Source organism: Canis lupus, chromosome 6 (assembly GCF_011100685.1).
Source record: "Canis lupus familiaris isolate Mischka breed German Shepherd chromosome 6, alternate assembly UU_Cfam_GSD_1.0, whole genome shotgun sequence".
NCBI lineage: Eukaryota > Metazoa > Chordata > Mammalia > Carnivora > Canidae > Canis > Canis lupus.
Window position 1 is genome coordinate 25,228,266 of NC_049227.1, and position 16,565 is coordinate 25,244,830.

Sequence of the window (16,565 nt, forward strand, 5' to 3'; positions counted from 1 at the left end):
GGGGGAGGGGGAAAGGGAGAGGGAGAAGCATCGCTGAGCAGGGGGCCCAATGCAGGGCTCAATCCCAGAACCTCAAGATCACAACCCAAGCCAGTCAGATGCTTAACCAGTTGAGGCAACCAGGTGCCCCTAAACTAGTTTATTTTGAAAAACCTCTCTCTGGAGTGCTGTTTGGGAAGTATCAAAATTCTTAAAATGGCATCATTCTTTGACCCAGAAGTTTCACTCCTACAAAATTATCCTGAGGAGTATATTGCACAGTGCTTGATGGTTACCCTACCACTAAATGAGGCAGGATAAGAAAGATGCTGAAAAAATAAATGCAGTGGGTCATTGTTCTATTTCCTGCTCAGCCCAAGTCTACACACATTCAGTTTTTCTCAGTGGGATTGACTCTTAGACTGGACTGCCATCTGGGAATAGGTCAGGAGCCATGGGATTGAACCCATGCTCTACCATTTCAACTCCTGTGACTGTACATCAGCAAAGCAGCATTGAAGTGACTTCCACAGATAGAGTCATTACTATACCTCTGTCCTCACATCCTCTCCTTTAACCACCATAACAACTCTAAGAGATGGATACTTTCCATTTACAGACAATAAAAATGACCTCAGGAAGATTAAGAAATGAGCCATCTGGCACACAATAAATGGCTGATCTGGAGCCAGGCACACTGACTCAAAAGCCAGTCTACTAGGTCAAGAAAGTTATCCACCTCCCAAAGGGGCCTATCCTCCTTTTTTTACAAACTGGGTCTGGTCCGGTAATGTCTGAATTATTTTCTCACTTTGACCTTCAACTATTTTCACTTCCTCTCCTGCTCATGTTTGGATGGTAGAGGAGTTTGCTGAGCCCATGAGGACAGAGTATGCTTCAGCAGAGTGCCCACCCCAGGACAGGGAACCCAAATGGCCACAGGTGCATGTCTTAATGGTGCTAACAAATACCGCTTTTTCCCCAGCACAGCCTGGCTTCAGATACTGGCCTCTGCCTGGCTCCTTGGGTCTACCTTGTCCTTCTCAGTAACCAAGAAAAAGCCTAGTACCCTGGCACTGCTTTTTCAGTTAATTTCTAACTAAGGAATCTCTTTATGCCAAAAGGTGCAAAACAGAGGCCTTATATTTGCAGGCACAAGTTTGACCCCCCAATGTCAGCCACTTGGGGTGTCCACATATTAGGAAAAAGAACAACAACAATCTGACAGCCTAGGAAAGGAAAACACTGTGCCCAAAGGGGAAAATATTCCACCCTCAAGAAAACAATCTCAAGAAACAAAACCAGAGAATAATTGGAGGAGAGATTGCCAGCCAGGGGTAGATGTATATATAGGAGGCACACACCTGTAAACAGACTAATTCTACTTTTCTGGCTTCAGGTAAGGCTATCAATGGCTCTCTCTTCTCCTAGCCACTTCTCCCCCCCACCTAGTTGCCTACTAATTCCCATTCCATTTGGGAGAGGCAGAAAGGAAATGAAGAGATTGGACACTTGGGTCAGACCTAGATTGGGTCATTCTTCTGTTGACTATTGGCTTCATTATCTTTGTTGGTCAATCTCCCTATCTTTGAGGCTATGCTTTTCTAATAATAATGACTACTATTTCTTCACTTATTCGACAAATATTAGTAAAGTGCCTACTATGTACCAGGCACTGGGGTACGGCAGTGAACAATAGCATTTGCTATGTGTCAGATCCTGCTTTGCTTATATCATCTTAGTTAATCTCCATGACAACATGGAGTCAGTTATCATCTGCCACAGTGTTTTCAAAGTATAGGTCATGACCCATTAGTAAATCATGAAATCACTTGTGGATTATATCCAAAATTTTCTTTTCTTTCTTTCTTTCTTTCTTTCTTTCTTTCTTTCTTTCTTTCTTTCTTTCTTTCTTTCTTTCTTTCTTTCTTTCTTTCTTCTTTCTTTCTTTCTTTCTTTTCTTCTTCTTCTTTCTTTCTTTCTTTCTTTCTTTCTTTCTTTCTTTCTTTCTTTTTATGATAGTCGCACAGAGAGAGAGAGAGAGGCAGAGACACAGGCAGAGGGAGAAGCAGGCTTCATGCACCGGGAGCCTGACGTGGGATTCGATCGCAGGTCTCCAGGACCGTGCCCTGGGCCAAAGGCAGGCGCTAAACTGCTGTGCCACCCAGGGATCCCCCAAAATTTTCTTTTAATTAAATTTTATAGACTCTGTCAGCAAGCAATGCAAACAGTAATGATAAGGGTTTTTTTTTTTTTTTTTTTAGAAAACGTATTATATTGTGTGTGTGTGTGTGTGTGTGTGTGTGTGTGTACCCATGTACATACACAAGCAACAGCACCAGGTTATGGCAAAAAATATTTTCCTTATAGCAGATTGTGGTTACAAAGGCTTGGAAAACACAGCTCCAGAACACAAGTTCTTTGATCACAGGGATTTCAAACTGAGCCTGGCACATCACAGCCACTCAGTTTGTAAAAACAATAATCCCTATTCATAGATGAGGAAACTAATTCTTAGCGAATTGAAATACCTTTCCCAGTGTTACATTGTTAGCAATTAGTGAAATACAGATTTGGATCCTGGTTGCAGGCTCCAGGTCCCACACATTTAACCACTATACTACTCTAGTTTGCAGCTATAAAAATTGAGGCAATAGTAATACTCACCTAGGATTATTTCACCAACTGAGTGAAATAATAAGTGACCGCTCTGGAAACACTAAAACCTTTTGTGAAGGTTCATCATCTCTTGAGTTACTTATCTTAAGCAAAGCTACCTCCAAAAAAGATGGTGAGTCCAGAACGTGCTACCCTACCTTGCTGCTTCCTGTTTCAAAAGAGACTCACTTCTTCCAGATGCACTGAGATTGGGGAAGCAGAGGCTAATATGCGGGTGGGAGTAAGAGTTGGGTAACAGATGGGAAAACTACCAAAGCAAGGGTCACAATACTGCACATATTTTGTCATTCATATAAATGGCATCTTCTGGAGTTGTGCAGTGCACAACCAAAGCACTCCTCTCAACTGTGGAGAAGTGAGTTCAATCATGTATTTATCCCACCCATCTCTGTTCCACAGGACTCCAGGCATCACAGACAGGGAGGAAACGCCAAGGGGTCAACCTGTCCTTGCCTTTGGGCAGGTCTTCTCCAGACCAGAAGTAACTGTGAAGAGCAGAAAAAAATGGGGCAGCTTTCCTCTCTGACCTCGGTGTGGATGGTAGTGGTGGTAACCTCTTGGGTCATCATAGCTGCAAACATTGATACTGTGGAAGCAAGTAAGTGGTGTGTGTGTGTGTGTGTGTGTAGGGAACAATGCTGCTGTTAACAGAGCAGGTCTGGCTCCATCTCCTATAATGCTTAGAATTTGATTTATTCAAAATCTATTTTTTACACTTTAATGTATATAGGACTCAGATGAGAATTTTGCTGAAATGCAGATTCCGATTCAGTAGGCCTTAGGTAGGGTCTGAAATTCTGCATTTCTGACAAGCTCTCAGGTAATTCTGACGCTGTCTATGGTCCTTGGATCATACATTGAGAGGCAAGAGTCTAGAATACCACTAAGATCCCCTGGCACTTTACTGGAAGGTCAGGAACATATTCAACCACACAGGAGATTGGAACACACCTAAGTGGTTTCCAAACACCTTCCCTTGCACTCTTAAGGGGTCATTCCATTGGATTTTGCATTATCCTCATCTAGCTTTCAGCTTCTCCTGGAGAAGGGAGCCGAATATCTCCCCTGAGCTGGAGCACTTTGGGGAACAGTAAATGCCATTTCAGGGTCATAGTTAAGAGGTTAAGAGCGTATACTCTGTGGTCCTGCCGCCTGTGTTTGTGTCTTGGTTCTGCTGCTTACTAACAGAGTAAGTGGCTTAAACCCTCTGAATCTCAGTTTGCTCAGGGTAAATACAAAAGCAATCCCACAGGGCCACTAGGGAGGATTCAATGAGATAATGAGTGAAAAGCCTAGTGTCCGGCATATAGTAAGTGCTTAATAAACGATAGCTCATTATCTTTATTGTTTTCATTGTCGTGGAGGATGTCAAAGTGTGACTTTGACACACAAAGTGTGACTGCCCCTATCAGGGAGAGTTGGGGAAGTCTTCAGAGGAAAGGCAGGGAAGATCTGTTAAATGTTCAAAGGGTGTGTGTGTGTGTGTGACATGGACACCTAAATCTTACCAAAGTGTCAAGAACTCTGCATTATTCCTCTGCATGTGGAAACATGGATATTTTAAAAGAAGACACAGTTTGAAAGTAATGCTTAACAGAGAAGAATGCACAGTGGAATCATCAGGGGAGTTCTGTTTAGTTGTTTTGGAGGGAGTCATCCAGGGACCACGTCTTAAAAAAAACATGGTACCCTAAGGGATGCGGAGGACTCTGGGTGACCACTGGCCCAGCTGCTCCCACTCTGAGGCTGGGCTCTTTTGTCCACAGGAAGCTGCTCTGAATGTCACAGCAATGCCACCTGCATGGAGGATGGGATGGTCACAACATGTTCCTGCCTGGTGGGTTTCACTGGCAACGGCTTTGAGTGCGTGGACCTGGATGAATGTGCCATTCCTGGTGCCCACAACTGCTCGGAGGGGAGCAGCTGTATGAATACGCTGGGCTCCTACCTCTGCACCTGCCCCGACGGCTTCCGTCTGACACCGGGGCTGGGCTGCATCGACGTGGATGAGTGCTCGGAGCCGGGGCTCAGCCGCTGCCATGCCCTGGCCACCTGCATCAACAACAAGGGCAATTACTCGTGCGTGTGCCCAGCGGGCTACCGAGGGGACGGGCAGCACTGTGAGTGCTCCCCGGGCTCCTGCGGCCCGGGCTTGGACTGCGTGCCCGTGGGCGACGCGCTGGTGTGCGCGGACCCGTGCCAGGAGCATCGCGTCCTGGATGAGTACTGGCGCAGCACCGAGTACGGGGCAGGTTACACCTGCGACGTGGGCCTGAACGGCTGGTACCGCTTCACAGGGCCAGGTGGGGTGCGCCTGGCGGAGACCTGCGTGCCAGTCCTGCACTGCAACACGGCCGCGCCCATGTGGCTCAATGGCACACACCCGACCAGAGACCAGGGCATCGTGAACCGCACAGCCTGTGCGCACTGGAGGGGCCACTGCTGCCTGTGGGATGCGTCCATCCAGGTGAAGGCCTGCGCCGGCGGCTACTATGTCTACAACCTCACGGAGACCCCTGAGTGCTACCTGGCCTACTGCACAGGTGAGCGGGCGCCTCCCCCCCTCCTCCACCCCCTATTCCGGGCCTGGGTGGGCACCACGGGAGACCCCGGAGCATCCCTGTTGACTGTCTGTGTCTGTGATCCTGCAGACCCCACCTCTGTGTTGGGGACATGTGAGGAGTGCAGTGTAGAAGAGGACTGCAAATCCCATGATGGCATGTGGAGCTGCCAGTGCAAACAGGACTTCAATGTCACTGGTGAGGCCAGTGGGAGGAGGGTGATGCGTTGAGAAATGGCAGCAACTGGGGGAGGGATACATGGCTGTGTGTGAGTTGGGGACATGTGGGGATGATGCAGGGATGCATATCATCCCATGTGAATGAAAAGTGGATCCAGTAATATCTGTCAAAACCAGGAGAAGCTTGAGGTGCCTGGATGGCTTGGTGGTTGAGCATCTGCCTTCGGCTCAGGGCATAATCCTGGGGTACTGGGATCAAGTTCCACATCCAGCTCCCTGTGAGGAGCCTGCTTCTCCCACTGCCTATGTCTCTGCCTCTCTCTCTATGTGTGTCTTCATGGATAAATAAAATCTTTTTTAAAAACTCAAAACAAAAAAGAACCCCCCAAACAGGAGAAGCTCTCTGGGCTCCTAGGCTCCCTTTAGTTGACCCCAAAGCTCCGAGAGCTTGGGGGACCCCATTACCCCCAGCCTCCTTTCTGAGGCTCCCACATCACAGCACAGGTGGCTGCCACATGTTGTCCAAAGGCTGCCTAGGCCATATTTCTGCAGCTCAAGAACAGAGGAGTAGTGACCAGCCTGTGGTTTGGAGGGCTGGGTCCTCCACTGACCAGCAGAGGATCCTAAGCAGACCTCCGTGGGCCTCAGTTTCCCCATATGTACAATGATTGAAGCAGGAGAGTATCTCCCAAACTTTAGTCATGATTTTAGTCACATCCAAGTACCAATTTTATAATTTTGTATTATCCAAGTACTACCTAGACTATGATTTTTATTATTAACTTGTTCTTTAAATTGATTGAATCCTTCTTTTATATAAACTTGGGACATTTATGGCCACTGCTACATCTATCTGTGGCAAGTAACACCTTAGAAGGTAACAGTAAAAATAAATACAGTGAAAGAGAATTCTTAAATTCCAGCAGCAATTTAATTGAAGTATTACAGCTGGAATACTTCAAAAAAATCCAGCTGGATGTCATTGTGTGCCCCAAACACTTAGCCTGATGTCTGCACTCTGTTGTTTTAAAAGAGAAATTAGCAAATGTATACTTTAAAAACTTCAGTAGCTAGTGTGGACTACCTCTCTGATATAGAAAGGATGGAAAGATAATTGTAATTAATATGTTAGTTTGTTGTTTTGTTTTACTGAGATTAAGTGTATTTTTTTAAAGATTTTATTTATTTAATCATGAGAGACAGAGAGTGAGGCAGAGACAAAAGGCGTAGGCAGAGGGAGAAGCAGGCTCCCTGCAGGGAGCCCAATGTGGGACTTGATTCTGAGACTCCAGGATCATGACCTGAGTCAAAGGCAGACGCTCAACCACCAAGCTACTCGGGTGCCCCAAGATTCAATGTATTTAGTTCTGGGGGGTGGATTACACAAAAATAATATTGCTTTTTGTATACAATGCACACTTAGGGCAACATGGAGCTGATGGTTGGCCACCTGGATCCATCTAGTGGTGTTCAGAATCCAATCTTGTGTCTCTGTCTCTCTGAGAGGAGACCACAAAAAGAGACAGAAACTAATCTGAATGCTTTCAGCTGGTGGCCAGCTGGGCCCTGAATTGTGGTCACAGGTTTCCAATCCTGCCTTCTCTGCCTATTTCAGATCTCTCCCTCCTGGACCGCAGGCTGGAGTGTAGGCCCAATGATATCAAGGTGTCCCTGAGCAAGTGTCAGCTGAAGAGCCTGGGCTTTGAGAAGGTTTTCATGTACCTGCGTGACAGCCAGTGCTCAGGCTTCAATGAGAGGGGCGACCGGGACTGGGTATCTGTGGTGACCCCAGCCAGGGATGGTCCCTGTGGAACAGTGATGATGGTATGTCCTGGCCATTGTGGGACAGGGTTGGAGCACTGCCTGGTCCAAGTCCCGGCTTTATCATTTCCTAGTTGTATAAGCCTGCCTGTGCCTCAGTTTCCTCAATGTAAAATGGAGTATGGTAATAGTACCTACTTCACAGGGTTGTTAAGAGGATTAAATGAGCTAATATGTAGGAATTGATTGGGACAGTGACTGGCACAGTGTAAGTGCTCAATAAATGCTAGCTTTAAATAAAGAGAATGATCCATGGTGACAGCTCCCCATCTTACAGATGGGAACAGAAAGGCCCAGAGAGGGCAGTGATTCTTCTCAGCCAGAGGTATTAGCACAGGGCTAGGAAGCAGGTCTGTCTGTCTTGGGTGGTGCTGAGAGGGGCAAGGTCTGCATCACTGGTGTTCAGAACCAGGCCTTCACCTCCAGAAACCTCCTCAAAAGTGACCCAGAGGTCAATGTTTGAGTGGAACACAGGCTTCTCCAACTCCATCATCCCCCCAAAAGAAAAGGAAAGAAGTCAAAAGAAAGGAAGAAAAGAATTGTTATTTGCTTAGCACAGTGTTTGAAATTCCAGCATTAATAATGAGTCTGGACATAGTTTTTAGTGTTTTTACTGTTTGAGAGGAAGTGTGGCCTAATTCGAAGAGCCCAGGCTTATTAGATCCCATGTACTGTGAGAGAGTTACTCAAGAGTTACTCCAATTCTATGAACCCCCGTCTCCACATCATGAGGCAGGAGGCTAGTAGCCCTGCCTCTTAGGGTCATTGGAGGGGTTAATGCAGTGGTGCAGCAGGAGGAGTGGTTAGCCCAGGGCCCAGCTCATAAATGGCTGCTGTCATTGTAACTTTGGATCATGACAGCTGGGAGGGTAGCTCACAGGTGGCCAGAGAAACCCGTTTGGTTTTGAATCCTACTCAGATTCTCATGGCCCTTTCCTCTCTCCAACCCCTCAATACAGAGGAATGAAACTCATGCCACATACAGCAACACTCTTTACCTGGCAGATGAGATCATCATCCGTGACCGCAACATCAAAATCAACTTTGAGTGTTCCTACCCCCTGGATATGAAAGTGAGCTTGGAGACCTCCCTGCAGCCGATAGTCAGGTACGGCCAGAAAGGGTCTCCAGTACCCCTGACCATCTCTACACTGCAACCCCTTACTCACCAGGTCCTCAGCTTTCCTGTTAACTATCAGCCATTAAGAGCTGGGTGGGGGGACTGGGAGGCAGTATTTCCAGTGGAGGAGCCCAACTAGGAAGCCTGGAGTCCAGACTCCAGTCTAGGCTCATACTAACCAGACGGCTTTGGAAATTGATATAGCCCCACTCTGGGTGTCAGTATTCTCACCTGTGAAATTGATTTAGTGGTACTTGTACTACCTTTCTTAGAAGCACAACAGTGCTTGGCATATGTGGATTAAATATTAGGGCCTCTGGCTTATAAGAGGGACAGGGTGGTTGGACCAGATGGAAGAAGGGAGGGCTCTTGGTCCAGACCTGCTATGTATGATATATCCATCATATGCCATATTTGGAGCTTAGTTTCCTTCCTTATCTATAAATAGGAATTTGATTAAAGAGATGTTTATAAATTATGCCTCTTAGAGTTGAGGGTCTTTAAGGAAGTATGCTTGGGGATGCCTGCAGGGTGAACCAGAGAAGTTTCACCCATATTAGTGCTACAAGAAGTTTTATTATTACAATAAATAAATAAATAAATAAATAGACAGTGTTGCTAAATAAAATTGAAAATCTCTGAGTGGGATGAATCATAGGCCAATGATGCTGATGTTGGAAAAAAATTACAGTTGTAATTATAACAAGTATTTATGAAGAATTGACTATGTGTCAGGCATTGTGTTAAGTGCTCTATAGGAAACATCTTATTGAAATCTTAGAACACTAGGGCACCCGGGTGGCTCAGCAGTCGAGCATCTGCATTTGGCTCAGGTCATGATCCTGGGGTCCCGGAATGGAGTCCTGCATTGGGCTCTCTGCAGAGAGCCTGCTTCTCCCTCTGCTTATGTCTCTGCCCCTCTCTCTGTGTCTCTCATGAATAAATAAATAAATAAAATCTTTAAAAAAAGAAATTTTAGAGCACCTTAAGAGGTGTAGCCATTACTATTATTCTTATTCCCATTATACAGGTGTGGAAAATGAGGCTCAGAGAAGATTGAGTAACTTGTTCAAAGTTAGAGTCTAATAAATGGCAGAGCTAGGATTTAAATCAAGGCCTCCAAGCCCAGAGCCCCGACTCTACCATGACCTTCACTATGAAGCTCATCCATGGTTACACGTTCTTTGGGAAGGGCACTAGGCACTGATGAGTGTGCATGGCTGACTTGAGGGAAGAAGGTTGCTCATTGTCGGCCTTTGGCCAGAGCATCGTCTGGCCAAGTAGTGTCCTGGAGCAATGGGGCCATGTCACAGGCCTGATGGACTTCAGGGAGCAACACATCTGTATGCAGATGTCTTTCTGGTTTGAGCTAGATATCTTGCCCTAGTCCAAACCAATAGCGCAACTCTCACCTGCAAAATGGACTTCCACATTACTGAGTTTTTATCATGTGCCTTATTTCCCAGCATATCAGTCCTATGATGTCCTTTTTTGGCTCATCCTGTGAAGTCTAAACCAGTGTAGCTGTTTTCAATGTGGTTAAAAACAATCTATTTACAAAATCTCTATCTTCTACTGTAGGTGGAACCAGAACTCTGACTTAGGCCTGTAGGACTCATAGCCATCCCTTTTAACTGTTCCAGGTTGAGACCAAAGAAGGAATGTGTGTGTGACTCCCTTGAGAATTTGTTTATTGGACTTCTTAAAGGCAAGGGCCACCAAGTGAGGGGGGCGGACATGTTACAAATATGTGGTCTATGGATCAGCAGCATCAGCATCACATGGGAGCTTGTTGAAAATGCAGAACATGAGCTCCACCTGAACCTACCAAACCAGAACCTGCATTTCAACAAGATCCTGAGGTGACCCATGTCTGTCCATTGCAGTTTGCAACCATTACAGTGGTTGGTGGGTTCCAGTCCTACTGCTAGATAAACAGGCAGAGAACTGCCAGGGACTGCCTAGGACTACAGACAAGAAAGCGTGGCCTATCTGTTGTTCTCAGCTCTGGTTTTCTCACCAACCCCTTTCCCCCTGCAGCTCTCTAAACATCAGCGTGGGCGGGACAGGCATGTTCACCGTGCGGATGGCACTCTTCCAGACTCCTGACTACACACAGCCCTACCAAGGCTCCTCTGTGACCCTGACCACAGAGGCCTTTCTCTATGTGGGCACCATGCTGGATGGGGGTGATTTGTCCCGGTTTGCACTGCTGATGACTAACTGTTATGCCACACCCAGCAGCAACGCCACAGACCCCTTGAAGTACTTCATCATCCAGGACAGGTAAGGCCCATGGAAGGAATTCTGGGGCAGAAGAGGGCAGCCTTTGGATTTGGATTTGGGGGAAAAAGTACATCTTTATATTCATTAACCTCTAGCTGAAATTTAGCATCACCATCCATTATGAACATAGGCAACAAACCACAGAAGTATTAGCAGGACAGGTAAAAACATTTACCTATGTCAGTACTTTTTAGTTACTAGAGTATTAGAGTTTCTACTAGAAATTATTATTAATGCATTATAAAATATATCCTTGTAAATACATGTATTTATATATAATACATAAGTAAATATATAATGCATACATCAAATGCTGTAATATTTTGAGAACTGTACTTCAATTGAGCTGGTTTCCTTTATAAGCTTAGGTACTTTATGCACTTAAAATAGTATTTTGGGGGATCCCTGGGTGGCGCAGCAGTTTAGCGCCTGCCTTTGGCCCAGGGCATGATCCTGGAGACCCGGGATCGAATCCCATGTTGGGCTCCCAGTGCATGGAGCCTGTTTCTCCCTCTGCCTGTGTCTCTGCCTCTCTCTCTCTCTCTCTCTGTGTGACTATCATAAATAAATAAAAATTTAAAAAAGAATAGTATTTTGGAAGAGGGATGCACAGGCTTCACCAGAAAGCTGGAGGTATCCAGGACTCAAGAAAAGGTTAAGAAACCTGACTGAAAGGTGCGCCCATCCAGGGTAGGAGGCAAGCTGACACTTGGGTGGGAGGAGTGAGATGGAGACACAGTTAACCAAGGACCAATTGTAAAAGGGAAGACACAAGCGTGCTGCTTTTGGAGAACACTGGACCACACTGTGAGGAGATAATGCACACTGTCATTCAAAACAGAATAGGTGTTTTTGGAAACTTACTGTGTGCCAGGCTCTGTGGATGGCACAGTGAATAGAGGGGACAAAACTCTCTGCCCCTACATACAGCTGATATTCTAAGAGGGCGAGACCAATAATTAAACAAGATGGAATCAATAGCATGTTAGTGGTGATGGGGCTAAAGGAAAAATCCAAAGCAGGAAAAGGGGAGGGGCATATGCTATTTCATAGCATAGGCAGAAAAAGCATCTGTGAGACACAGTGACCTGTTTCGGTTCTTAGAATCTGCTTGGTTCCATCAAAGGAAAAGCATCAGTTGGGTGCTCATCTGACGTTTATACCTCTCTGTTATTGCCTAATCCCTTTTGCAACAGAAAGTAGGCAGAAGTCTGTTTTAGAGCTTTTTGCTGTGACAGGAGCTAACTAAAATTTAATGGCAACTGTTTTACTTTATATTTATCTATAAATGATCGTGTTTTGCTTATGACAAGTAATGCTGGTTTGCTGTTTGTGGTCAGGATCTAAAGATTCTCCTAAAAAATAGCTGTATTCCAATAAAAAGATACATATACTTAGGGCAAATAGCCAGTAAATAAAAATAAAACAGGTGTTGGGAAACACAGGAAAACACACATGAAGGTGGTTTCTAGGTAAGGCAAAGATTTGCAAAGAGGCATTGATGGAGATTGGAGATTCATGGAGATTTGGGTTCACATCTTGGCTTTGTTATTTCTTAGTCCAGAGACACAAGTCATCTCATCTCTTTGAGATTCATGTTTTCATATGTGAAATGGGCATAAATAATACCTACAGTGCAGGGATTTGTAAACTTTTTTTTCCCCAGAGTAAAACGATTGAGCATGTACATCATGGAACACTTAGAAGTTTTGCAAAAGAAGCAGAAAGAAATGCGGGGTGTGCCTGTGTTTTCCTGTCTAGGCATGTGTGGGAGCTGGGTCAGGGAGTGCCAGTTCAGGGGGGCTGCCAAACATCTCAGAACATATAAGGAAGAGCCAGTTGGGGAGAGAGTAGGAGGGGTGGGAGGGGACCCTTGGATGCCCTGTTCAGGTTATGTCCATGGGGCTTTCAGGGGGTGGTCCCATTAACCTCAAGGCATTTATTTGGTCAAGTGGAGTTTGCACTTTTGCAAACAGATCTGAATTGTTTGAACAAAGCATAGTTCCCTTTTTGGTTCTTCCTCTTTGCAGTCAGCATTCAGCCCCTCTCCTAAATCAATTTCAAGCAAGTCATGTAAAATAACTGAGAAAATACCCAATTTGCCTACCCTTGTATCCTGATCCAGCCCAGCACACACATGAGTCTCTGCAGGTGCAGTTTTGAGTTTTGGTGCAATTGTGTATGTCTATGCATGGGAGCATGTGTGCGCGCGCACACATACACAAACACACACACTCTCTCTCATCTGGTCACTGCCCCTCAGGACTTAGAAGCATCCACTGTTATAATTAGAAGCTGGAACATAGGAGATAGCTGACAAATGGTAGCTAATGAACCTGAATGCCATTTCCTGGGGAACCAAAGTACTGACTTTATAGCATAATTTCAACCCTGTGCTGATGACATTTTTATGTCAGCAGATTTTATATATATCAGAAAAGTTAACTCGTTTAATCTTCACAGCTACCTGGGATGCCTAGGTAGTTCAGTGGTTGAGCGCCTGCCTTCGGCCCAGGACATAATCCCGGGGTCCTGGGATCGAGTCCCAGTCGGGCTCCTTGCATGGAGCCTGCTTCTCCCTCTGCCTGTGTCTTTGCCTCTCTGTCTCTGCCTTGTCTCTGTGTCTCTCATGAATAAATAAATATAATCTTTAAAAAGAATCTTCACAGCTATCTTATGATATGGATCACCAATAATAATTGCTGTATACAGATGGGGAAACTGAGGCACAAAGAAATTAAGTTGCTCAAGGACACACAGCTGATAGGTGGTGGAGTGAGATTTGAACCCAGGAAGTTTGGCTCCAGAGCACTTGCTTCACCACCCGCATTATGTGACTTAACCCCCTCAGATGTCCACGCACTACGGACTCAACCATCCAGGTGGTGGAGAATGGGGAGTCCCCTCAGGGCCGATTTTCTGTCCAGATGTTCCGTTTTGCCGGGAACTACGACCTGGTCTACCTGCACTGTGAAGTGTATCTCTGCGACATCATTAATGAAAAATGCAAACCTGTGAGTTGCCTCTTCTCCCTCAGGCTCCTCCCCATCTCCCATAACCAAAGACATTTGGCCACAAGGTCCAGAAGAAAACAAACATTTCTGCTGTTTCCCTTTTAGTCCAGGAAGAGAATGAGCAGTAGGAGGGGTTGGACATAGCCATGTGAGAGACCAAAACTGTTGGGAAATCAGGCAGGATCAGTGCAGTGTGACAGGCTGGTAAATGCTCTGGCTTATCTGCAAGCTTGTGTTCTGATAACAGACACGGATATTTTAAAGCAGCAGGTGCACCTTATCTATGTTAACTTTTTAATGCTTCACAAGTAACTAGAGATGAGGCATGTTATTAGTTCTCTATATGGCAAGAGCAGCTCAGAGAACTTAAGTGACTTTCCTAAGATCATGTGGGGCATAAACCCAAATGTACAGATCTCCTGACAACTCCTGCCTCGACCATCCTCAAGCCCCAGCCTGAGGCAGGAGGATGCCCCTGAGGGAGGGCAGCCCATTCCCCATGGCAGGACCACATCTAGTCTCCCTCATGCAATGATTTCTTTGTTGCCCTCTTCCTGCAGACCTGCTCTGGGACCAGATTCCGCAGTGGAGGCATCATAGACCAAAGCCGCGTCCTGAACTTGGGTCCCATCACACGGAAAAGTAAGAGAACCACTCCCTCCCCCATGTTTCTGGTGGGGAATATTCTCTGGAGATGAGGAAGGATGCCAGAACCTGGCACGTGGATGTTACTGGATTCTGAAGAACTGGAGAAAGTGGATTCTGTGGACTTCAAGCTGCCTTCCTTTTACCGGTTCCTCGTCATTGATTCATTCCATTGCACAAATTTATTCTTGTACCTCTTCTGTGCTAGATCCTGTGCTAGTAGTTGGGGATCTTGTAAGCAGACACAGACCCGGATCACATGGAGCTTAGAGACCAGTGGAGAAGGCATTATTCAGATTGAGGAGGGATTAACCAAGAGAGGTCAGGGAAAGTGGGTGAGGGGAAGGGAATCCCAGGCAGAGGGCACAGCATGGGCAAAGGGCCTGTGGTGGTAGGGGGATGGTGGAGGCAGTGGGTAGCCCAACCTGCTAGAGGAACTGAGTAAAGGGCAGGCTGGTAAGAGGACATTGGTATGGGATGAGCTGATACAGGTGGCTCAGACCATGTGGGGACTTAAAGTTGCTAAGGTTTTGGGTCTTTCTGTCAAAAGTAGTGGGGAACCCCTGAAGGGTCCAAAGCAGGGAAGTGACATGATCAGATCCGGGTTTCAAAAAGACCACTCTAACTGCAAGGAGAAGGGCAAATTGAAGGGATATCTCTCAGGTTTCTTGCCAACTGCATGCCTTCTCTTTGCACTGATCCTTCTCTTTCCCTTTATAGATGTCCAGGCAGTGGTCTCAAGGGCTGCTTCCAGCAGCTTGGGTAAGTTCAGGTCCTCTTTTCAGGGGGACCTCCACTAGAACCTTCCTCTGGGGCTTTTATCTGTGGCCCAGGATGTGCTGGAGTGCCTGGCCTGCTTGGCTTGAGCTCTAAAGAGGGGACTGCATCTGTGGAAATGCCTGGTACTGGGGCTGCACATATACCTGTGCTGTCTCACAGTAGTGCATATGTGCACACAGACACAGGGGTGCATAGACAGGCACACAGAGTGTTCATCACCCAGACATGTTTGTGTGCACACACACACTAGATCATATGCATGTGTTCATATTTACACACACAGATGCAGAGATGGCTAGAGTTGCATGCATGTATATTTACAGGTACAGACATACACATACTTCCACAAATTTATACCCAGTAGACCTGCATACACTAGATCTAGACCTTGGGCACTTCCTGAAGCTTTGTGATTCATCTCTAACACCTTTTGCAGGGTTCACTCAACAGGTGACAAATATATGTGGAGTGCTACTACATGCCAAGGACCATGCTTAGTTCCGGGATGAACACGTTAGATAAACAAGAAACCCTCTTTCTCTGCCTCTCTGACCACAAAGGCCAGGGACAGGTGGCATTTTATGGCCTTTGATTTCAGACACACTGATTTGTCTGAAAATCTGGATGAAAAATGAATTGATGTAACTTGTTGCCCTTCTTGGCTTCTGACACCTCAATCTGAAAGAAGTGTTACACCAACCTAGTGTTTTATCTGATCTAGACCAACCCTGCACCAGGAAGCTTGGAGCTGAAGATTCAAGGTGTTCCTAAAAGGCTTGTCCTCTGTGAATATCAGAGGTCACTAAGGATGGTTGAGTAGTTTGGGCACTGCACATGAGTGTCCTTTTGAGGAGCTACCAATCCCAGTGCTAGAGGAAAGGCTGTCTTCTCCAATTTGGTTCATCTGGGAGGGCCCCTTTTTCTATTTTTCCACCCCAACTAGCACCTTTTTCTAACTGGTTTTCAGGGCAGATAAGAGAAAGCTTCCTTTCTCTAACTGACCAGCCCAGAGAGGGTGTTCTTTCCTAATCGATCAGTCTAAAGGGGGCATCTTACATTAGTTTTGCACAAAGGCACGTCAGTGCTTGCAGCAGCCCTGTAATTGCTTTCTTTTCAGGGTTCCTGAAGGTCTGCCTGCCTCTGCTTCTATCGGCCACCCTGACCCTGATGTTTCAGTGATTGGCAGCTGGAAACCCTGTGCTCTGTGGCTTCATTTCCTGCTGGCTGGGGATGATGCCGCTTAGTGCTCCAGCCACAGAAAAGGGAACTCACACTTCAGTCACCTGCTCCTCTTTCCCCACCTTTAATCCTCATTATCACAAAATATCTTAATATCTTTAAATTCTGCCTTCTTTCAAAATGGGACTTGTGACATGTGTGCACATGAGGCCCCATGTCTCCTTAAAGATTGTGGCAAAATAATAATAATTTTAAAAGCTCAGTCGTTGAAGTCATTCATTCATTCAATAAGTATTTATTGAGCACCAACTATCCAAGGTAG

The 16,565-nt window shown here is 46.0% G+C and overlaps 1 protein-coding gene and 1 long non-coding RNA gene across 3 annotated transcripts in view; one reads left to right on the forward strand and one right to left on the reverse strand.

The window, feature by feature from the left end:
* LOC119872189 overlaps positions 1-16,565 on the reverse strand; it is an 80,746-nt gene that overhangs the window by 36,235 nt on the left and 27,946 nt on the right. The window lies entirely within an intron of this gene.
* On the forward strand, positions 1,357-16,505 carry UMOD (uromodulin). The gene is given in 11 exon segments (NM_001003003.2): positions 1,357-1,378; positions 3,058-3,256; positions 4,425-5,201; positions 5,310-5,417; positions 7,014-7,222; positions 8,179-8,327; positions 10,380-10,625; positions 13,477-13,639; positions 14,200-14,281; positions 15,005-15,046; positions 16,182-16,505. Coding segments are annotated over 10 exon segments (1,932 nt in total). The 5' UTR covers positions 1,357-1,378; positions 3,058-3,162; the 3' UTR covers positions 16,244-16,505.